The sequence below is a fragment of the Ciconia boyciana genome, chromosome 3 (assembly GCF_034638445.1).
Source record: "Ciconia boyciana chromosome 3, ASM3463844v1, whole genome shotgun sequence".
NCBI classification, from domain to species: domain Eukaryota; kingdom Metazoa; phylum Chordata; class Aves; order Ciconiiformes; family Ciconiidae; genus Ciconia; species Ciconia boyciana.
In genome coordinates, this window is record NC_132936.1 from 107,843,209 (window position 1) to 107,865,806 (window position 22,598).

At 42.0% G+C, this 22,598-nt stretch overlaps 2 protein-coding genes across 6 annotated transcripts in view; one reads left to right on the plus strand and one right to left on the minus strand.

Annotated features, from left to right (window-relative positions):
* MIA3 (MIA SH3 domain ER export factor 3) overlaps positions 1 to 12,724 on the plus strand; it is a 30,138-nt gene extending 17,414 nt beyond the window's left edge. For 2 of the 3 annotated variants that reach the window (XM_072856991.1, XM_072856993.1), the window contains 21 exons: positions 2,890 to 2,978; positions 3,133 to 3,210; positions 3,310 to 3,420; positions 4,288 to 4,359; positions 4,578 to 4,682; positions 5,479 to 5,601; positions 5,715 to 5,838; positions 6,688 to 6,740; positions 6,822 to 6,912; positions 7,046 to 7,184; positions 8,926 to 9,027; positions 9,127 to 9,187; positions 9,278 to 9,313; positions 9,405 to 9,472; positions 9,757 to 9,854; positions 9,970 to 10,101; positions 10,309 to 10,377; positions 10,505 to 10,581; positions 10,725 to 10,796; positions 11,463 to 11,619; positions 12,001 to 12,724. In XM_072856991.1, coding sequence (XP_072713092.1) covers positions 2,890 to 2,978; positions 3,133 to 3,210; positions 3,310 to 3,420; positions 4,288 to 4,359; positions 4,578 to 4,682; positions 5,479 to 5,601; positions 5,715 to 5,838; positions 6,688 to 6,740; positions 6,822 to 6,912; positions 7,046 to 7,184; positions 8,926 to 9,027; positions 9,127 to 9,187; positions 9,278 to 9,313; positions 9,405 to 9,472; positions 9,757 to 9,854; positions 9,970 to 10,101; positions 10,309 to 10,377; positions 10,505 to 10,581; positions 10,725 to 10,796; positions 11,463 to 11,619; positions 12,001 to 12,335 — 2,192 coding nt within the window. In that variant the 3' untranslated portion in view covers positions 12,336 to 12,724. The remainder of the gene's footprint in view (positions 1 to 2,889; positions 2,979 to 3,132; positions 3,211 to 3,309; positions 3,421 to 4,287; positions 4,360 to 4,577; positions 4,683 to 5,478; positions 5,602 to 5,714; positions 5,839 to 6,687; positions 6,741 to 6,821; positions 6,913 to 7,045; positions 7,185 to 8,925; positions 9,028 to 9,126; positions 9,188 to 9,277; positions 9,314 to 9,404; positions 9,473 to 9,756; positions 9,855 to 9,969; positions 10,102 to 10,308; positions 10,378 to 10,504; positions 10,582 to 10,724; positions 10,797 to 11,462; positions 11,620 to 12,000) is intronic. The other variant, XM_072856992.1, reaches the window with a different exon arrangement.
* Positions 12,725 to 13,649: 925 nt separating this feature from the next.
* AIDA (axin interactor, dorsalization associated) overlaps positions 13,650 to 22,598 on the minus strand; it is a 31,019-nt gene continuing 22,070 nt past the window's right edge. For 2 of the 3 annotated variants that reach the window (XM_072856999.1, XM_072856998.1), the window contains 4 exons: positions 20,884 to 21,006; positions 17,972 to 18,094; positions 17,372 to 17,489; positions 13,650 to 16,397 (listed from right to left, as the gene is read on the minus strand). In XM_072856999.1, the coding sequence (XP_072713100.1) occupies positions 16,301 to 16,397; positions 17,372 to 17,489; positions 17,972 to 18,094; positions 20,884 to 21,006 (461 nt within the window). In that variant the 3' untranslated portion in view covers positions 13,650 to 16,300. The remainder of the gene's footprint in view (positions 16,398 to 17,371; positions 17,490 to 17,971; positions 18,095 to 20,883; positions 21,007 to 22,598) is intronic. The other variant, XM_072857000.1, reaches the window with a different exon arrangement.

Here is a 22,598-nt window from a genome sequence, read left to right on the forward strand (position 1 = left end):
ATTCTTCAAATATGATAAAGTTAATGTTGTTGTTAAAATCTTCTCTAAAATGGAGGAATATTAACAGTGACAAAAATGCATTAAGAAATAGATTGCATTTGGAATCCCAAAGACAAAATCTATTATCCACTCTTCATCACAGTAGTAAAATTAGGAGACCAAGCTAATGCAGGGATTCCTGCCTCCCTTAAACTGCTGAGAACTATCTTGTACCTCAGCAGTCGCTTGTTGTCTCTCCTCTCACCAGAGCAGGAAGGGCTGGGGATCCTCTGGCCCAGAAACCCTCGTGGGAGGGGAAGGAGGAGTAGCAGTTGCCATTGCACCCTGTGGGGTGCAGTTGGAACAACCAGTGCTTCCTGTTTGTGCTGCAGGATTTGCTGTGAGGCAAATGGGGCTTCGGGTGTTCAAATACAGGGGTGGTTTAGAACTGGAAAGAGAATGACAATTGGATCATTGAATAGAATCATAGACTCGTTTAGGTTGGAAAAGACTCTTAAGATCATCAAGTCCAACCATTAACCTAGCACTGCCAAGTCCACCACTACACCATGTCCCTAAGCACCTAAAAGATCTACATATCTTTTAAATACCTCCAGCGGTGGTGACTCCACCACTTCCCTGGGCAGCCTGTTCCAATGCTTGACAACCCTTTTGGTAAAGAAATTTTTCTTAACATCCAGTCTAAACCTCCCCTGGCACAACTTGAGGCCATTTCCTCTTGTCCTATCACTTGTTACTTGGGAGAAGAGACCGACCCCCACCTCTCTACAACCTCCTTCCAGGTAGTTGTAGAGAGAGATAAGGTCTCCCCTCAGCCTCCTTTTCTGCAGGCTAAACAACCCCAGTTCCCTCAGCCGCTCCTCACAAGCCCTGTGCTCTAGACCCTTCACCAGCTTCGTTGCCCTTCTCTGGACACGCTCCAGCACCTCAATGTCTCTCTTGTAGTGAGGGGCCCAAAACTGAACACAGGATTCGAGGTGCGGCCTCACCAGTGCTGAGTGCAGGGGGACAATCACTTCCCTGGTCCTGCTGGCCACACCATTTCTGATACAAGCCAGGATGCCATTGGCCTTCTTGGCCACCTGGGCACACTGCTGGTTCATATTCAGATGGCTATTGACCGACACCTCCAGGTCCTTTTCTGCTGGGCAGCTTTCCAGCCACTCTTCCCCAAGCCTGTAGCGGTTGCATGGGGTTGCTGTGGCCCAAGTGCAGGACCTTGCACTTGGCCTTGTTAAATCTCATACAACTGGCCTCGGCCCATCAATCCAGCCTGTCCAGGTCCCTCTGCAGAGCCTTCCTACCCTCAAGCAGATCAACACTCCCGCACAACTTGGTGTCATGTGCAAACTTACTGAGGGTGCTCTCGATCCCCTCGTCCAGATCATTGATAAAGATATTAAACAGAACTGGCCCCAACACAGAGCCCTGGGGAACACCGCTTGTGACCGGCCGCCAACTGGATTTAATTCCATTCATCACAGCTCTTTGGGCCCAGCCATCCAGCCAGTTCTTTACCCAGTGAAGCGTATGCCCGTCCAAGCCATGAGCAGCCAGTTTCTCCAGGAGAATGCTGTGGGAAACAGTGTCAAAGGCTTTACTGAAGTCTAGGTAGGCAACATCCACAGCCTTTCCCTCATCCACTAAGTGGATCACCTTGTCACAGAAGGAGACCAGGTTAGTCAAGCAGGACCTGCCTTTCCTGAACCCATGCTGACTGGGCCTGATCACCTGCTTGTGCTGTGGCACTCAAGGTGATCTGCTCCATACCCTTCCCCGGCACCGAGGTCAGACTGACAGGCCTCTAGTTCCCCGGATCTTCCCTTCTGGCCCTTCTTGTAGATGGGCGTCACATTTGCTAACCTCCAGTCAACTGGGACCTCCCCGGTTAGCCAGGACTGCTGGTAAAGGGTTGTAAGTGGCTTGGTGAGCACTTCTGCCAGCTCCCTCAGTACCCTTGGGTGGATCCCATCTGGCCCCATAGACTTGTGTGTGTCTAAGTGGTGTAGCAGGTCGCTAACCATTTCCCCTTGGATTATGGGGGCTTCATTCTGCTCCCCGTCCCTGTCTTCCAGCTCAGGGAGCTGGGTACCCAGAGAACAACTGGTCTTACTATTAAAGACTGAGGCAAAGAAGACATTAAGTACCTCAGCCTTTTTCTCATCCTTTGTCACCATGTTTCTTTAAATTAATTTGCAATAAAATAAATTAAGTATGTTAATGGTTTTTCTTGAATCCTGAAGGTTGGTTGGTGACTTCTTTAGGTTGAGAAACAAATGCATACGTAAAGAACTGTTGCTCGGTCACAGCCCTTCTGAGGTCTGTGAGCAATAGTGTCTGTTAGAAAGCCATGCAGTTCCTTGAGGCTTACTGATGCTGTCTGCTAGCTGACAGTCTCTTTTCTGTTCCCAGTAGGTCTTTCAGAGCTTTTTATCTTTGCTGACCGAACATTCAGTTTCAATACAGCAGGAAGAGGTGGTTGTTAGGGAAGATGTTGCATCTCCCTGAGTGTCACAGGGACTGAGACTGCTCTAACATCGTCACTGCCAATCCTTCCCTTGAACATACCTCATTTGTGCGTAGCCAGCACCTTACTCTGCTCTGCCGTGCATTCTCTGACCAGCTTCTGTGAAGTGGATGCAAGAGCTATATGCTTTGTGTCAGTGTTCAATGCTTTACTGCCTTGTTTTCTATCCTTTAAATGAAAACTGGCGATGCTTAGACTCCTGCAGAAAGGGCTGACTGCCAGGTAATTGACACTATCCTGATTTGTGCTTTAGTCCTTACTTGAAAACGTTCCCTAAAGTGCTAGTAATGATAGCTCTGATTTTTTTTTTTTCCCTCCAGGATATGAAGTACAGTTATTGTAAGCTTTCTTTTTCTTCCTAGTGACTGAAAAGCAGCTTGCTGAAAAGATTAAAAACCTGCTACAAGAAAAAACAGAAATCTTAGAAAAGGTGTCAGAATATGATCAAAAGGTATTGTTCTAGGTTCTTGTCCTTTGCTTCCTAATTTTCTGTTACTGGTTTAATGATACAGTCAATGCAACAGCTAATATATTTTTATTTTCTATTCTTACTGAATATTATGTTGACAATTTCCTCAGTTCTGTTTGGTTGTTTCTGCGCTTAGATAAAGGAAGCAAAGGAATCTGTGAAAGTGGCCCAAGAACAAAAAGACGTCCTCTCCAATGAAACCACAGGGCTTAAGGTAAGAAACAGTTAACTGTCTCTGTACTGAAAGCAAAAACATCAATAAAATAACTTGCTTTAGTCGGTCTTTTACTCTTTTTTTTTTTTTTTTTTTAAGGACACTGTCAAAGGACTGGAAGAAGCAAATCGTCAGCTAGATGACAAAGTAAAAAATCTGCACACGATGCTTGAAACAGAGAGAAAAAAGAATGAAAAGAAACAGAACAAGGCAAGAGCAATCACACTAATGTCTTACATTGTCCTTAACTTAATGTGCCCTAAAAGCTAGTCGCAACCTGATGGGTAAACAGATAGAGGTAGAGCAAACAAGATGAACCATCTGAGAAAGAGAACTGAAATGTAATTTCTGGTTCATCCCAAGCTCAAGGGGTGAATCTGTTGATTGCATGGTGGTTGTTTTTTTTTATTTTGGGGGGGGGAGGTGGGGAGTGGGGTGGTGTTTGTTTTTTGTAAGGTCTTGATGAACTTCTGTAGTTATGCGCTTTCACACATAAACGGATGTATTCAAATCATGGGCTAGTCTAATACTTCCTAGCCAGAGCCAGGAAGTTCCTTAACAAGATGGGCTGAAGGTTTCAGGTTGGTAAGAGACTTTTTCTTGTACTTAGAGGAATCATCTAGTTCTGTAGTAAGTGTGAAGATCTCTAAGCTGCCTGTCATTCTTGTTGTCTAGAGGTACTTTTTTTCTTTTTTCTTTTTTTTTAAAGCCTAATTTCCTGTGGTAATGGTAAGCTCCAACAAGTTCTTTGGTGTTTTGATCAAAGGTTGTTGCTAATGACAGCAGCACGTGGTACTTTCGTTCTAGATTGTGCAGGTGTACGGGGAACTTTCCCAGCCATGGACAGGCAGAGTCACAGAGGGAAGTTGATTCTAATGTGCTCTTTGTTTCTATTCCTTGCCTTGCTGATAAGGCAGCGCTGATGCTGCTAGTCTAATGGCTGCTCTAAATGGAAATTTATTGGTGTTTTGACTTTCCTTTTATGCTTCCAAAATACACAGGTAAGGTAATTATATACTCAGGCTAAGGCATGTACCAGGCTAATACAAAGTCACTGCTCATCTTCTTCTTATCTAGATTTCTGAAACCCAGAAGTCCTTGGAGAAACTTCAGGAGGCTATCAGTGTGCATTCTGTAGAGCTTTCAGAGGTAAAACATTATCTACACCCTCTTAAGTCACAGGTACAGGTTCTTGTACCAGGAAAATTCATATCTAGGATGTATTTGAAAATGCTAGCTTGGTAGATTCCAGGTTGTTTGTGGATATATGCCTTTTTTTTTTTTTTTCCATTACCAGGTAATACATAGCTCTTGCTCTATTACAGTTTGACTTCATGTCTTTTTGTTCCTTTTTGTTTCATATGTAGGTGCAGATAGCCCTTAATGAAGCTAAACTAAGTGAAGAAAAGGTGAGATCTGAGCTTCATCATGTGCAGGAAGAGAATGCTAGGCTGAAAGAGAGCAAGGAGCAAGTAAGTTATGCCCAGGCCAAGCAACTTTGTTTCTCTTTTGAATGAAATATTGAGGCTTTATTCCTAGTTTACTTGAGTATAACTTCAGTGTGTCCCTGTCTTCTTAACATGTCAGAATTCCACATTGCATGTTATCAAGATAAAATTTAAACCCCTTGCGCCTGCCTGCACAGGCTTTTTGTGCAGGTGAGCCACATGTCTTCAGTATGAAGGCTTTGCCAGTTCCAGTGATTCAGTTTTTGTCAGCAGCTTCACAGAAAGTCTATGCTGATGTGGTGGTCACTGCATGATCGGGAGATTGCTACTTGGGATCAGGACTGAAGGAAGTCATGGTAAAGAATTGCCAAAAAGCAATTCTGAAGCGAAGCTAAATGGGGAGGGCCATTAGCCCTGAAATGTCATGACAGTTCTTTTACAGATAATTGTAAATATCTATCTGTTTTCTTTCTCCATATATGAAGTAGATGCCCTTTTAAGGAATGTGGTTTGATTACTTCTGGTTTGCAATTAATTCCTCGTCCTTTGAAGGGTGTGAGCAGTTTGGTTCTGATGTTGGGATATTAGTTGAGATAATGTGAAATTTGTAAAATCACCTGATAATATAAATTGCAGAAAGATTCCCGGCATGCAGTTCTACCAGTGGGCTAGTGATGAGTGTGATAACTGTGAAGTACCCTTTAGCTGTGACCTGTGGTGATCAGTTATCACCAGAGCTGGTAGTAAAATAGACTTTAATTACATATACCCTGTACTAAAAATAAAACAAGAAATCATCTTGCCTTGGTGCTTTATACAGCTGCTAAAAGAAGCTGAAGGTTGGAGTGAGAGGCATGCTGAGCTCAGCGAGCAGGTCAAACTGTATCAGAAGTCTCAGAAGGACATAGAAGAAGCGCTCGCCTACAAGGAAAATGAAATTGAAGTAGGTTCTTTATAACAAGCTTGCTTTAAATATTACACATCATAAAATATTTTGGAATACTTTACAAAATGCAGAGCGATTCTCCTTCAGTGAACCTTTGATTTCATTACTAGGTTTTAACTAACTGCATTATGCAGCTGAAGCAGCTTGACATGGATTCAGCATCTGAGGCCAAGAAGGATGGTGAAGGGCGTGAATGGAGCACAGGAGACGATCTGGCCAATGGAGAGTTGCCAGGTACAGTAATCCTACCTGCTGGCTGATATGCCCAGTGGCTAAAGCATATGAGGTGGTATGTTCATGTCATGTCATATGGGGAACAAGGGGAATCCATACATGTAGCTGCCTGTGGGTTAGGACACTGCCAGCTTTAATCCTCAGACAACACAAAGTATCTCCTAACTGAAGGGAGAGACCGTTAAAAAAGCCTATAATTGCTTTTAGATTACAGTTAAGGTATATTGTAAGTCTAATGACACAGTTTTTAAAGATTGTGTATAAAGGTTAGCAATTAAGAACATTCCAAAAGCTGAGAATCTCAGCTTTGTTGTTATGCTATATTTATTTTTAATATGAATTTTTAATGAGTATTGTGCTTACCTTGGGTTAGATAAGTAATTTACATAATCACATTTTTAAAATCTGACAGACTGAAATAGACACTTTCAAAACTATTCAGGAAGTTTGTTATTCCTGATGTCGCACATGTTTTTGCTACATCTCTGGTTTTGAAGTTTTTTTTAATTTCCCTTTTTTCTAACTGTACAGTATACGTGGGCTGGAAATTCCCACTCTTTGATTTTCAGATAGTATGTCCGATAACAGATACTGCATTTACACTAACGTTATTGTGGTGGCTAGAAGAAGTGACAAGAAGGAGTCTTCTGAATGCCTTTTGGAATAAATCTAATAGTTCTGTTGTGCTGGTCATGGAACTGCTATTGTGTTTTGTTCCCCCCCTTTTTTTTGACCGTGTAAGGAGACCTATCCCAGATTGAAATGTGGGGAGTGTTATTTTTAACAGCTGTAGAATCCAGGGAATTGGGGTTAAGAAACAGGGAAAACAAATATATTTTTCTCTTCTAGATGAGAGTGAGAAGATGAAGACTCAGATTAAGCAGATGATGGATGTCTCCAGGGTATGCTGCACAAGATATCTAATAAATGCAGTCACATTACTGCTATACCTAAGATCATAAACTTTCTGCTCCTCTTTTCAGGTAAAAACTATGTTATCCTTAGTTGAAGAAGACAGAAATCTTCTGCAATCCAAACTGAGTGATGAAGTAACAGCAAGACATGAGCTGGAAGGTAGGCTTAGCAAAAGACTTGCTTCGGGTGAAATGACGTTTGTGGTTTAAAAAGAAACAGAGCATTTAAGTGGCATAGCAGTTCTTGTTGCAACTTCCTTTGAGTCCCTCACCTACCTTTGCTTCTCCAACAGAGCAAATAAAAAAATTGGAACATGACTCCTGTTCACTCCAGTCAGCCAAGGCTCGGCTGGAAAATGAATGCAAAACACTACAGCAGAAAGTGGAGATTCTTGGTGAACTTTACCAGCAGAAGGAGATGGCACTCCAGAAGTAAGCCTTTCATTAGTCTTCCATAACATGGCGTATTATATCATATGCACTATCCAAATGCTCTTTGCTCAGTGGGATCAAATAACTTCAAGTTGTATTTGGAGTGAAAGGTGATGACTACTGTTTTCAGTATGGTTGAAGCTAGTACCCCTTTTTTACTTTTTCCACCATTCCAGAGATTCTAAAAAGACTGTCACTTTGCACTCACAATATTGCCTTCTACCATTAAAAAAAACAAACAAAAAACAACAACAAAAAACCCAAAACAAAAACAAAAAACCCCCACAACTTTTGGAGAGGGGAAGTGGGTGGCTTGGTCTGCAAATTCTGTGGTTGCTGTGTCACATTGTCCAGAGAGAATGTCCACATTGTCAAGGAGAAGACAGTGACCATTAATTAAGATTTGTTTCAGCTACTCAGATCTCAGTTCAATGAGTCTGATTCTCATAATGTTGAAACTTAGTATTTTAGCCTTGTGAGCTATTTGCATTCTCAAAAGGCTAAATTAAGGCTGAATTAATGGTGGTAGACGAGATGAATGAATTGCTAGCAGTGAAGAAGTAGTTGTGTATCTGTGTTCATTCCTCTACTGAAATGTCTGTAATACCATTTCAATTTTGTGGGGAAAATTTGAGGTAGGATTCAGGGACATTTTCAGCTAAATGTTTTAGGAAAGCTGAAATTGTGGTGGAGAAGCAATTGAAACTTCTAAGGTTCAAGTGTGTAGGCTGGGAGAAGCACAGGGTTGGAACAAGGTAAGGAATAGCTAAGGCTATACAGCACCTCAGTAGTGAAACTGCCTGACCTCATAACTTTTGGATCCAGGTGTAGTAAACACATAATGGAGAGGTGAGGGATAGCCCAGCTTTCAAGGAAAACTTCCTCTTGACCTCTCTGAAGAATTTCTATTCCTGCCAAAACTTTTAGGAAGTTACACTGCCTGTTACTACTTCTTGATTTGAATGAAGGGCTTCCTGCAGGTTTTTTTCTGCAAAACTGTTTCCACATGTAGCCAAGGAAATGGATTATGTTCAACTGGCTATTAGCAATAGCCAACTTACTACTAGTTTAATGGTTCCAGTTTTGTGGGATAGCTCTTGTAAGTTAGAAACACATTATGGACCTCTTAAATACTTCCAGAAAAATGTCAAAAGTTAAAAAATTAGTGAACCGTGAGGATACAAAAAGACTGTGGAAATTGGTCATGTAATAAATTGTTATGGAGAATACTTGGAAAAAAGCTTCTTTCCACAGAGTTGATGACTATTTAATGTGTTTGTCACGTAGGGCCTAAATTCCCCCTTTTTTGCTACACATTCATTTCTTCATTTCCCTTGGTTAGATGTTAGTTCTGCATATTTCCTTGTTTGTACCTTTGTAAATCTGGATTACCATCTATAGAATTGGTAAGTAAACTACAGGATCTGAAGAGATGAACTGTCTGCAATTGTTAGATTGTGACAAATCTTTAGATGCTGACAGAACTTTCCAGTCAACGCTGGGTCCTTAATTTTCAGGTTTTATACACAAAGGGTTTGTCTGTTGGTTTCAAAAGACAGTATTTCTGTCTCTGTCTCTCTCTCTCTCTCTCTCAAAAATCTCTCTTTACATTCTCATGCATTATTATAGATTCTGATAGCATTGTTGTTAGGAGGGGACTACCTTGATTTTGAGTTGTAGTAGATGTAGGATGGTGGAATATATGGTGCACCTTTTTTCTTTTTTTTTTCCCCCTATGCAGAAAACTAACCCAGGAAGAGTATGAGCGTCAGGAGAAGGAGCAGAAATTGTCTGCTGCAGATGAAAAAGCTGTGCTGGCCATTGAGGAAGTGAAAGTTTACAAGTAACTTCAGTTTGTGAAGACTGTTGTTTTCCTCTATTTCAGCTATTGAAGAAAATTCATTTAAACCTCTCTCCTTTCCCTCCTTTTCCTTTTGTACAGGCAAAGGATCCAAGATATGGAAGAAGAATTGCAAAAAACGGAGAGATCTTACAAAAACCAGGTAAACTTCCTGCTTGCTGGTTCTTGTGTCACCTTTTACTGCATACTAGTAGTTGGACGAAATAAGCTAAAATGCTTCTTTTCTTCTCAGATTGCTGCTCATGAGAAAAAGGCACATGACAATTGGGTAAGAATGTTCTTCCTTTTCTGACGCAAACAGTTTGTATTTGACTTCAGGTTGGTGCAGTTAATGCAGTTGGCAAAATTTTCCCTAACAGCTTATTGCCCGCTCTGCCGAGAGAGCTCTGGCTGAAGAAAAAAGAGAAGCAGCCAACCTGAGACAGAAGTAAGTACAGTACAGACCATTTTTATTGCTCTTTGAACACACTCTGTGTTGCTTGGGCGAGAAGGAGCTCAAACGATGCAAGGTGCTCAGTTAGCCTGCTTGCTCAGAATGTGCAGTGCATATTTGAGTTAGTAATTTTAAACTACTATTAAACTGTTTTGATGGTTAAAATAAGATTTCTTGGTGAAAGCTGTAACATTTTACAATGCAGTTTGCCTTGTTACATTATAACAAATATAACTCGTGTTATTTGAATAAAAAACCCCTTTATTTTTAAAAATTAGATTAATAGAAGTAAACCAAAAAATCGTCATGCTTCAAAGACCATTAATTGTAAAGCCAACCCCAGGCAGACCTGATCGCCAAGTCCCACCACGACGAGGTAAATGCTGCTGTTTCTCCCAAAACTTTGGTCTTTAAGTCAGTATATCCTAAAAAAATAAGGCTATGATAAATTGTAGAAAAGTAAATTGAGTGTTTTTTCCTCTTTGGCGTAGGGCCCTTAAGCAGAGATGGCTCGTTTGGCCCATCACCTGTGAGTGGAGGAAATCCATCACCCACACAGATGATAGAAGTTCCTGCTCGGCCCCTTTCTGCTCCTCGAAGGGAAGCCTCAAGAGGTGAATTTGGTAAGCAGTGAAGCTTCCCTTCTGTGATAGCTATCTTATGCTACAAACCTAAGAATGCTAAGGTCTGATCTTGGTTCTAGGAATAGTGTTAAGTATTGATACAGATGAGTGGTGGGTTTTTGTTTGTTTTGTTTGTTTTTTTTTTAAACATAGAAATAGCTCAGGCATGTGTTGATTAGGATCTCTGGGGTTCTTGTTTCCCTTAAGGTACAGTGGTAGATGGTCCCCCTGCTCCGCGAAGGCCACCAGAGTTACCTGGAAGGATGTCTGTTCCTGGTAAGTTACGTGGCCTGCAACCAAATGCAACTTACTCAGTTATTCTTTCACTTCAGAAATGTAATTGGAAACCCGTGTTCCTTATCCCACAGCATGGTAAGACATGCATTCATGGCTCTCTTTACAGATCTCGGGCCTGCTGTAGCATCCCTGATCAGCAGTGGGCCAAGAACCTCCTCCCCTTCCACAGCAATGGATGGAGTGGTAAGCTGAAAAAACCCCAACCTTCAGGAATTGTTTCTAGTACATGATTCACTGTACTTCCTGCTGCTGCTTTAACTGTATCATGTTCTGTCTTGTCTATATCCTGTCACTATCCTTATTTGCTGTCCAAAAAAAAAAAAAAGCAACCCTCTCCCCAAGAGTCTGAAGTCCCCTGTGTAACTACTGATTCACCTTCATCTATTGAACCAGCTACAGTGAGTATTCAGAGGCTGAATATGGTGTTACTCTGCTTTGATGGAGAGGAATAACAGGCTTGGTGTTCTGAACTGCTAAATAACAAAATGCTCTGCAAAACTAACCAAGGGCTTATACCTCTGTCTCAAAAGGTTTCTCTAATGATGGACAGTTGCTGTCTGGTTTTTATGGAATTGAGGAAATGAGATCTTTCTTGTTAAGGACTGCAGGCAAACACTTTGGAGTGACTACACCAATAATCCCAAGAAGCTGACTTACCTGTGGTATTTAAGCACAATTCCATATGTAATTCAAGGTGCCAGGCCCTTTACCAAAGGGGTTGTCCACTGAGGACGCTTCAAAAGGGATTGAACTTTTCTTTAGTACAGCTTCAGCTAAAGAAAACTTGTCATCTCAGAAGGTACACTAAGCATCCACTCCTAGGTAGTGCAAGCAGTGTTCTGGGTGAAGGGACAATGATGGCGCAGTACCTTTCCCTATTTTCTACTTGGTTAATGTGTTTTGGGTTGTGTGTTTTTCTTTTTTTTTTTTTTTCTTTGGTTGTTTTTTTTTTTTCTCTCTCTTCCTCCTCTTGGCCTTTGGGCGAGTGGTTGTGGTGTTCAGCAGTGTTAATACTTCTCTGATGCAACGAATAACGCACTGAAGCATAACCTAATTTTGCACAGGCTAATGCTAGTCCCAAAGGCCCACCTTCTTTCCCTGGGACACCTATCATGACCTCCCCAGTGATGGGACCTCCGCCTCCACCGCCTCTTCGCTATGGACCACCACCAGCTTCTCTCCGTGGGCACTTTGGGCCTCGACCTCTTCCTGTGCCCCTAGGTACAGTTGCGTTGCCGTGTGCTGAAACTTAACTTTTCCCATTGTGCTTCTTGGAAGCCTGCTACAGAACTGAGATCTGCCATCCCTTAGCACACAGCTTCCCCATGCTTCACAGGGTCTAGCTGTTTTATTTCAGTAAGCTTGGACAGGTGTGTTGTTTCAAGCCTCCTTAGTGCCAAGGTGTTTTTCCTCGTTCAGTCTACCATGGAAACCAGCGGCCAGAAGTCACTAGAAAGAATGTGATTCATGGCCTGTGCAGTCTGTGTGTGACAGTGACCCACCCCAGAGCTGCTCCAAAAAATGAAGAAATGAGGAACAAGTCAGGAGCTTCACTGTTTAGGTTAAAGCAAGATTTAACTCCATGTTTTCCTTTTCTTCTAGTTCGTGGTGCTCCCTTGCCACCTCCAGCTGCAAGAGATTTCTTACCTGGCCCACCCTTAGGAATGAGAGATCTGCCTCCTGGCCCACTACCGCCGCCTCCAGATCCAAGAGGCTATGGACGTGGGCACCCTCCTTTTCCACCCCTAGGTCCTCCTGGCCCAAGAGATTATCCTCCAGGCCCACGGCTACCCCCACCTGGTTCGAGAGACTATACGCCTTCTCCTAACAGAGACTTGCCTCCATCGGGACCTAGAGACTACCCCGCAGGCCCTCCGCCACCTCCACCACCGGCAGGCTCAAAGGACTACACACAGCCTCCAGCGCAGAAACCCTAACTGCAGCGTCTGGTCAGCAGCTCAACAGAATGGACTCTAGTGCACTTCCTGCAGTCAGGATTTTAGGAAATGGCTCTCTCTTTGAAGCCATTTATCTCATTTCAGTATATTTCAGCTTTTGCAGGATTAATTTTTATCCAATTGCTGCAGACATCTTATGTGCATTTATGCTCACCTTAAACTCATCCATCCTCTTGGGCTGCAAGAACCTTTTTGTGATGGACTTGAACCTACTCTAAACGTGCAATAGAAAGGAAGTACCTGTGTGGCTAGTTTTAATTAAATGTAGCCTCTGTAACCAGTTGGTGAATGAACTAATTTCGTGAAAAATGTAAATCAAATCATTTCCTGTGGAAATAATTTTTAAGTAAAATGCTATCTTACCTGCCTTCTCCATCACATCATTAAGCTGCAGTTATTGTAGGCCAGGGGTTTACATGAGGTGGTTTTTTTTGTTTGTTTGTTTTTAAAAAGATGTCTGGTCAGAGATCAGAAGCACAAATGACACTGTATTCAAAGGAAAGTTATAATAAAAAGCAAAATTCCTTTTGCTAAACCTGAAGGCTTTGTTTCAGTGCCATTTTTTGTTCAGAAAGGACATTGGTTCAGTAATTTAACCAGAGAATGCTACAGCCATGGCCAAGTTCAGGAATTGAATCAAGGCTGAGTAACTGCTGCTGCTGCAAGATTAATGACCGTGTTACCCTCATGCGGAACTAGTCTGGCATGTTATGAGGACAACGGGGATACAGCCCTCCTCGGCTGAAGGGCAGTACAGAGCTGGAAGCCTTAATGGAGTTGTGTGGTTAGTTCAGAAATACAGGAGAACGCTCCAGGATTCTAGAAACTAAGACATTTCATAATCACTTTCTGCTTTCAAGACTGGCTTGCAGCATTAAGCAAGGTCTGAGATCTGAGTTTTCATCTTACGCAGTATTTAAGACCGATTCAGCTTCCTTGGTCAAGTAGAGTTGTATTTTTATAGCCTTTTTCACTTACTTACTTTAAAAAGAAAAAAAATTAGCTTTCCATAAAGCAGAGTGGGTTTATGTAAACCATATTAACCTGTATAGCTTTAAATCAGTTTGCATACATGGAACACTGGATAGCTTTAAAAATACACCCTGCGCTTGTAGATGTTCAAAGAAGCCCCTGTACGTAAGTGTTAACACAAGGATGAGTACATAGCATTTGGCATAGCAGACCACTTATCTAGACAGTAAGGTTTTTCAAAAGTGCTCTGTACAAAAGTAAGCCTTAGAAAGGAAAAAAAAAGGGAAGAGGAAACAACTAGGAATAATAAAAAAACCCTACTGAAAGGCCATTACAGCTTTACTGCCAGAGTACAAGCAGCCATTAAACGTGCCATCTATGTGTTACATTCTTACAGTACAAGTATTAAGCTTTAGATTTAAGATGAAAGACAAGACAGAACATCACTAAAACCATAAAACAATACAAGAGCTTGTGTTGTGGGGAGTAGTAGTCCTTTCAGGGAAAGACAGTTCACAGAAAAAAATGCAAAAGGATAGAAGCAACTTTAAAAATGGTATTTCACACTCTACAGACATTAATTCACAATTAGTTAAATACAAAGCTCTACGTGTGTATTTAACAAAAATACTTCAAAGTTGACATTTCATATAACAAGTTAATACAGACATCTACAAGCTGGGGAAGAGTCAAGCAGCTGAAACAATGGGTTTGTAATTCAAATGAAAGTGTTCAATTTGTGTAGGGGCTATTGACACACACATGGATGAACAAGTTGGGTTCTCCAAGTTCAGGATCTTTCCTTCCCGCACACCAAGCTCTGTGATGCTTCACATCTCCTGCCTCGCCCACCCCAGCTAGCATTAACAACTTGGAGCTGGATGGAATCGCCCTCTGGGAGCACCAGGAGGAGGGGGTGGGTGCTGTGACGCACAGGGGGACACACAACTGACTGACCACCCTGCTTTCACCAGGCCCGGAGTGACACCAGCAGAGCCGGGAGGATGGCAGAGCTGGGAGAGCGCTGCAGGATCATCCCTTGCTGAGCAAGACAGGCTGTACGTGTTGCAGGAATGCTCGGTGCTACAGAGTCTTAGAAGGTCAGAAAGAGACCTGAGCCAGCCAGGGAGCACTGGCAGGTAACACAGCTATTGAACGAGCTCAGATTTATTTGCAGCCATAGACTAATGCTATGCTCCATCTGTTTGCAGAGTTCAAAGGATGATTTTTATTTATTTTTGAAGAATGTATGTATCCTCTTGTCTGGTACCCAGAATGCTGCATTCAGAGGTATTTCCATAACTCATAGGGATATCTTTTCAGGGCTTGATATTCAATATATCAGATGTAATACCATTGGGGTACTGTAAAGACCCATAAACAGGAAAATTCAATTGCACTTTTTTTCCCCCCTCCAACCAGTAGTGGAATTTGAGGAAGTGTTGCTGACTTTTGTCGTAACACCTAAATAATTTCATCCCTAGTTATGCCAGAACAGAGGGAAGGCAAGAAGATTCAGGACATTCAAAAATAGCTTATCCTAATCAATGTGGTAAAGCCAAAAATGCTGAACACCTCGCTGCAGACAGACAAGTATCATGAGGAAAAGTCACATCCTACCCATTAAAACACAGTGTAACATCTTGGGGTTACATGACAGAAAAGAGGAATTGGTGATACATCTGCACACAGACTGTTTAAAATAAACCTAGTCTTGACAATATTTTGGGAGCTGGGTCCTTTGTTAGCATAGCAGAGTATTTAGGCACTAGTTAGATATGCAAGAAGTATATCAAACCTTAAAGTATTGTATTAAATATCCACGCAAATATATTTGACTGGGTTCTACTTCTGTCTCTTTATTAGGTCAAAAGGTAAATGTAAGTGTGTCATAAAATAAGCCAATGTCCTGCAGCTTATCACACACCAAATCAAAAATATAGAAAATAAATGATAATCCTATCTACTTACATAAAAAGGTAATTTTTAGAGTAAGTTTCCAGACTTGCACAAAATATGCAGAAAACTGCATACAATCAGTTTCCATAAGAACAGCAGTTTCATGTAAAAGGTGGGTCAACCTGCTAGCCAGATCTGCTTTATCAAAAGCTCTGGAAAATTGACACTTGAACGCTGAGGGGCCTGTCCTGCTGTCACTGAAATGGTGAAACACCCACCGCCACGAGGATGAAGCCCTGGAGAAGCCTCTCTCTGTCCCCCACCCACCTTTGCAAATCACTCTGTGACAAGATACAGAAAAATTAGCTCTATTAGGGAGTATCGGTGATTTAAAGGATTGTAACATGTATTGTATCCAAAACTCAATACAAGTGGATCAGGCAAGGCTGTTAAAAATCATAGTTCAGTGTTCTCATCTGCAGTTGTCCTCCTGGCCCAACCAAAGCACAACAGCTGACTGAGGAGCTCTTCTGTGGCCACCCCACTTGACCCAGCACCCTCCTCTCTCTCACTTTAAATCACTTGCAGTACCTCACGCTCCTTCCCGCCCCACCTCGTCTTTCTCCTGGTCTTCTGCCACCAGCCTGCTACAGAGGACTCCAAAATGCAGATGAGAGGAACTACAATAGCACAGCAAGTGTAAACAGGTTAGTTAGGCCTGCCACATCTTTATTGCTACAGGTTTGGCAAAGGGGCAGTCTCCATCCTTGGGTGGAGTCTGAGGCAAAAGGATAACAACAGTTAAGATAAAAAGTGATGAACAGCAAAATTAGGAAAAGCAGTCAGCATATTTCAGGGCTCTCAGAAAAACCTGTATCTGGAAAGTACTGAAAGAGACTTGCAGTTGAATGATAGGCTTGCCTCTGACCCTGAAGTAGTGCTGTGCAGTGTGTGATGGTCCCGTCTGACCTACTGGCATGTATACAGTCGTTTTCCTGCCCCTCGAAGGCTAAGGCTACTACACACAGCTACCATGACTTGTGGTTCAGTTCACAGAAGTCTCACAACTAGGGTCATTCCTTGTGCAATGTTTGATGGAGGTGAAGGTAAAGTGGTTTCTTGGTCAACAGTTGCAATTTCTTCCTTTTAAAGTCAGTGGGTTTTTTGTACCTGTAACCACAAGAAAGTAAGTTAATCCGAGTGCTAATGACTGCATAGGAAAATGAAAGCATACTAGAAAGCTTGTCCTGTACAGATCTTATTACTGTAATCTTTTAAATACATCTGACAAGACTTACTGGAAGCAACAGTAATTAATAGATTTACAGGAAGAAACTCAAACCAGTATTTTCTCTAGATCATTATTTTAACAAAACAAAAATTTCATTTTTTAAATGAATGTGAGGTTTTTGTAAGGAGAATTCATGATATAATACTCTGGACTGTAGGAAATGCAGTATCTCCTACTTCAGTACTCAGTACTTCAGAAGTATTCCAGCTAGCACAGACTAAACACTCTTCCTAGACATGCCCAGAATTGCAAGGTTCACCCTCTTCCTGAAAAAAAAAAACCACCAAAACCCCGCTCAATAACCTCACTCAGACCTTCAGCCACACAGTGAGGGTAGGATGGACATCATAACCACTGCAGCATAACTGGCTAATCTATTTGTTTGTCTACTTAGAGTGGGGAAAAAACACAACCACCCAACAATACTCTGAAATGTTCATAAAATTCAATTGCAAATCCATATCCCAGGTCTCAAATCAGTCTTCCTTCACAGAAGTTCTGCACCAGAAGATTGTGGGAGTTGAAATATTTTTTAATTTTTTTTAAATATAGCTGATCTGACACTCAAACTAAGGTCAAAATTAAAATCTCCCAATTTGTTAACTTCATACAAAATTTAGTTACAAACACCAGCATTTTATTTGGGAATAGTCTAGTTTTTGAGAAGACTCCCTAGCCATTTTGTTTGCCTAAAAGCATTTTATCTTCCCTTCTTTATTAAAAATTGAATATTCCTTATGGAAGTCAATCTAATGAGTCCAAGAAACCTTCCTTGATACAACAAGCCAGACATTGTAACTGAAGTCTAGTTCATTTCCTCTGCCATTGGCATCTATAATTGCAAGTCACTTACAGTTCTATAACAATTGCCCCAGGTTTAATTTCATCCATCTCCATGAAAGCAAAGCACTTGGTGCTAGTAAACCTTTTCTTAGGCTTGTAGTGTTTGAATTCAAAGAAAATAGCTGCACCTAGAGTGGAAAATGGTTCAATAGAAAAGTTAGCAATTATGGCCAACAGTTACCTGAAAACTTATCTGCCATTAAGATGCTCTACACACATTGGACAGAATTATCTCCAGCACTTGTGTTATTTACTCAAAAGCTATACCATGTTCTTCCAATGCTCATCATGCTCACAAGAGCTTGTACGCTTCACTCAATTATTCATATCCAGGTAACAGTTTGTCCAATGACTAAGAAGGTCATAAAGCAGCTCGGTACCTGTGTAGCAGACTGCTGCATTTTTATCTCTTTTCATTCCTCCCTTGTCTGCAAGTCATTACAGTGACCGACTTGAAAGAGACAGGATGCAAAGGTCTATTTTTATCCTTGTCTGGATCTTGAGCCCTGCAGCAGCAGCTCAGGCACGGCCTGTTTATTAGATCAGGAGCAGCTAGTGTCTACACTTTCAAAGCTCCTGGGCCCTGTTTCAGGTCTCTCATACTACATACCTTTTGTTAGTTTTTCAACATGTTTCTGAATCTCGATGTCCACATTAAAATGGACATACGTGTCCTCCTTCCTCAAAGCCACAGGAGTATCTTGCACAGGAGTCAGATCTATCCCATTCAAATCTGCAGGAAAGAAACAGCATGAGAATGGCAGGAGCTTCTCAGAGTTTAAGGTCCTGCTTTAAGAGATTTATGAATCACTCCTAATACTTCCACAAAAAGTTAATGCACACCTGGATTTTTCCCCTAAACTTAAAAAAGGGGCAATCATGCCCCTTCACAGTGAATTTTCTTTTTGATTGCAACACAAAAGCAGGTAAAGTGCTGACAATATTTAAGATGGAAATTTGGAATTATCCCTCTTTTTAAGAGCCCATTTCTTTCTGCTGCCACCAAAGGATTGCATTCCCTCTGCAAGCAGGACCACAGCAGGGCTTCAGAACTGCCAGCTGAACCAGCAGAAAGGGATACACATCACAGACTCGCCTCCACACAGGGTCTGCAGGGCGCAGCTCACACAGCTTATACAAGCTGTATACGCCCTGCTTTGCTGCCTGGACTCAACGTGCATTATCCCTCTTGTTTTTTCCACAGGCAGAAGCACAGTGGGGCCATGGGCTGGACTCCAGCTGTCATCAGCAGCCACTGGTTGTGCTGCTCAGGCACAAGCCACCAGAGACAACATTGTTTCTCACTAAGCCTCTGCTGTTTACACAAGTACATTTGTCCTCTGACTCTTCCTCTTCTCATTAGTGATCCCTTTCCCTCAGGTGGAGCAAAGTTGCTAATAACACGGCCAAGATTACAAGTACATAGCACATGCGCTGTGCCTGGGGTACAGGCTGGGGCCCTCTGATGCACTTCATTCAGGGAGCGGGCTGGGACCACCAGTGTTGCATCAGGAACAAACCTCTCTCCAAACCTGCAGAAAAGCAGCCTGGTACAGAACCAAGGAAAACAACTACTAAGCATCTTGAGACTCCTAATAGGGACAAAATGACTTTTCAGAGTTACTTATCCTCACCAAAAATCTTGAGAAATGAAGTATAAAACGTCACCATTAGCAGACTGGGCGATAGCCTGCACACACACACACTTTTTGATTCTATTTTCTACATTATTACTTGGCAGCCACCACTTACAGGAGCTTGCAAACAGAGTGCCACATGTTAACAGAAAGACTTGTTGGGAAAGCAAGCCTAGCAATACGCAGTCTCCCTTAGCTCCAAAGGAAATGAGAGCTAGGTCTGAAGGCAAGCAACAGTTTTATCAATATGTAATAAGCTAAGAAGGACAAAGACTTCAGTGGCAAGGAACAACAAATGTTTGCTTTACAAGTTTTGATAAGTTCCAGGATCCAATGTTAGAACCCCATTAGGGCTGGTATTTTCCTGTCAGCCAAGAGAAACTCAGCATGAAAGAATTACATTTGATTAAACCCACATCCATCCAGCTAGCCCCACCACTGAAATCACCCATCCCTCAGCATTCTGGCATACTAGAGGCAAAGAAAGATCCATAAGTGACTAACGCAATGGAGCCTGAAGAATAGTTACACAATCTAAAAATAATGCTGCAGACCTAAGGCAACACCATAAACAAAGAAACACCGCACGTTTCCAAGACTGAAAACACACAAAGGCAGTTGTATCAACTGAGGAGGCAAGAGTCATGCTCCAGCTTCCACCCCAACCAGGTGATCTCCTCAAAGGTGCAGAGAGAACTGGAAGGTTTCACTGTTGAAAAATCATCACAGGAAGTGGGGCTAGATAAAGCTTTCTATCTATATATTTTGGCAGGTAACATTTGAGAACATCACTGGGATTCAAGTGACGTTCAATACTGTGACCCTTACTTCTGCCAAAGAACTCGTCTGGTGGAGGAAGCACCTGATCACACATCTAAAGTGTTTTATCCCTATGGTTGGTATCCAATAATAGCACATCTAAAAAGGACACATACAAGCTCGCTATCACAACTGAAAATAACTGGAGGATGTTGGCTCAGCTACAGATTTTTATATGATAAACAAAAAAACCCAAACATACACCTCAAAAGATTGTAAAGATAAGCAGAAGTCAAGCAGGGCAGGTTAAGGGTAAGCAATTCTGACTACAGGGGCTTCCTGCTAAGAAACGCAAAATAAGTGGAACTCTTCCACTACTAGTGGAAGAGGCAGATACTCCCACTAGAAAGAGTCTGAATACCAAAAATCTCAGCCTCAAGCAAAAGCCATCAACCATGTTGTAATCTGAAACAGTGAGAAATCCTAACGTTGCCTATCCTGGACTGACAGAGGGAGAGGTTCTTCCAGATTCATGGAACCTCTGAGAGCAGCAGGGGCTGTTAGCTCACCAGGCTTTGGCCAAAATATTTCACTGCCAAGGCTAAAATGTATTTTATATTTTATTTCACTTGCAAGCTTTGCTTCCCAGCTTCATACCCATTCCTCTAAACCTTAAGCTTCGGTAAGATGATCTCTGTTTTAGTAAAAAATTAGTTTAATGACAGGGAAAGAATGGAGCCAGCGGTCTGTGGTTCACCATCCAGAAAGCCCAGAGACCAATATGCGTTGGGGAGTACAAGCAGTCCAAACAGATCTGTACTTAAGAGTCAGCTGAAGAAGCTGGAAGAGAGAAGTACGGTCTGCCAAGTCATTGATACTCAGCTCCCAGCATGGGGAAGGCACACCGGAGTGCACAGATAAGCATGTCTCCTGCAGTGATTCACCTCCCAGTCTCTCTCAAATACAGAATTTTTCCACCTTTGATTAAAGCAGAAGCCTTAAGTCCACAACAGAAAATGCAAGTACCAACACATATTTTTCCCAGCAGGTTGAAAAGTCAATACAGCTTTCAGAAAACACACTCTCTCCAAACTAGAAATGAGGAGCCAGGAACGCAAATCATTACCCTTTACACTGACTGTGATGTAAGGATCAATGCACTGCCCAGCATCTTTCAGACCAATTTTCTCTATGTTGATGGTGAGTAATGTCATCCCGGGTTCAGATGGCAATCTGGGTAATAAAGTACCTGGAAAGAGTAAAGCACATTATTAACCCTTTGTGTCATCTTACAGCAGAGGCCTTGCTTATCCCATCATGTCTCATGGAAGATGCTGTTCTCCATAGGGGGTTCAAAGCCCAAGGATTCATACCCCAATAGTACACAGCACTATGGGAAAGTCTGTGTGCACAGACACACATCATTTGACAGATTTCAAAGGTCACACTAAAAAACCCCAGGACTGCCTCAAGTCAAATGAAAGTGTCATAAGAACAGAGAGGAGCTTTGTTTAAAAGTGTTCGTTCTTGCTCTCATGCAGAATAACTCAGGCATGGAACTGAATGTGTATCGTTTTTAAGGATTAAATTTGGGAGGCTGGATTCCATCTGCAGTTGCAGGAAGTTCAGACACTTAATCAGGAGTCCCACCCCATTGGAACATGATTTGGCTTCACGTTGAACATTTAGGCTGGGAAAATAAGGAGGAAAATGGCATTGTTGCAAATCCCACTGGACATAAGGGAACCAGAAGAGAGATTCTTAATTATCTAAGTTCTACTGGCCTCTACTTAAAGGAAAGAGGTTAAAAAAAATTAAAAAAAAATAGTGTTTGCATCCCCCAAGTTCCCTTTTGCCTTAAGGAAGGACTTCCCAGCTCTGCATCAAGAACATTTAGCATCAAAACTTCGTGTTCAGTGTAGGTGAATCCTCGCAGTGCTGAGGAAGACAGTGCAGCTGACAAGAAATCCAAACTGTTCAAACTAACTAAAAGCCATGAGATTCTGTCATCAACAATGGAGTAGGTTTCTTCATGCTGATTTTAGCAAAAACTGGCAGGCTTCAAGCCTCTCTCCAGTATTAGATGAATAAGCACCAAGATAGAAAATGCTTAGACTCATGAGCAAGTTGATTTAAAGTTATGGTTTTCTAATTAAAAAAAATGTTATCCCAAGGCTTGAGATCTAAACAAAGTAATAGTTTCCTTTGGCAAGTCCAACACGGGTTTTCCTTGATACTTTTTTTCCTCTTGATCTGCTTGAGGAGCTGGAGAACTAAGGAGTTTTTGTCCTATTAGAGAGACTGGCTTTGCAAGAGGGGTATTCTGCTCTTAGAACTAGAGAGCCACAGCTTCAGCAAGATTTCATGAGCACTCCGACACCCAGTCCCTCTTTCAGGATAATCAGCAAGACTTCAATTCACATCTATGATGCAGTACGTTTCTGTATTTCCTGTCTTGGCTGCTAGCAGGCTCATGACCTCCAAGGTGCTGCATCTGCAGGCACTTCACAACATATCACAGCAGAATTTGACCCACCATTCTGAAGTAATGGGACAGGCTTCTGACCACAGTATGAGAAGTGTTAAAAAGCAAACTTAGAGAGCACCCATTTCTGCAAAGCAGCATACACGCTCTAGTTAATCTTGCTGTCTCTCTTGAACAGATGTTCAAAGACCGAGTCCTTATTTCAATCTAAATGAAGGTAGAAGCAAGCCCATCTTCTCTTTGGCACAAAATTTTGCTCTGCCATCTTTCAGTTGTCTCCTACAAGCAGCATGCCCCCCAAGAGCCAAGAACAACTGTAACTTTCAGTTTTCCTATCCATCACTCAAAGGGATTAA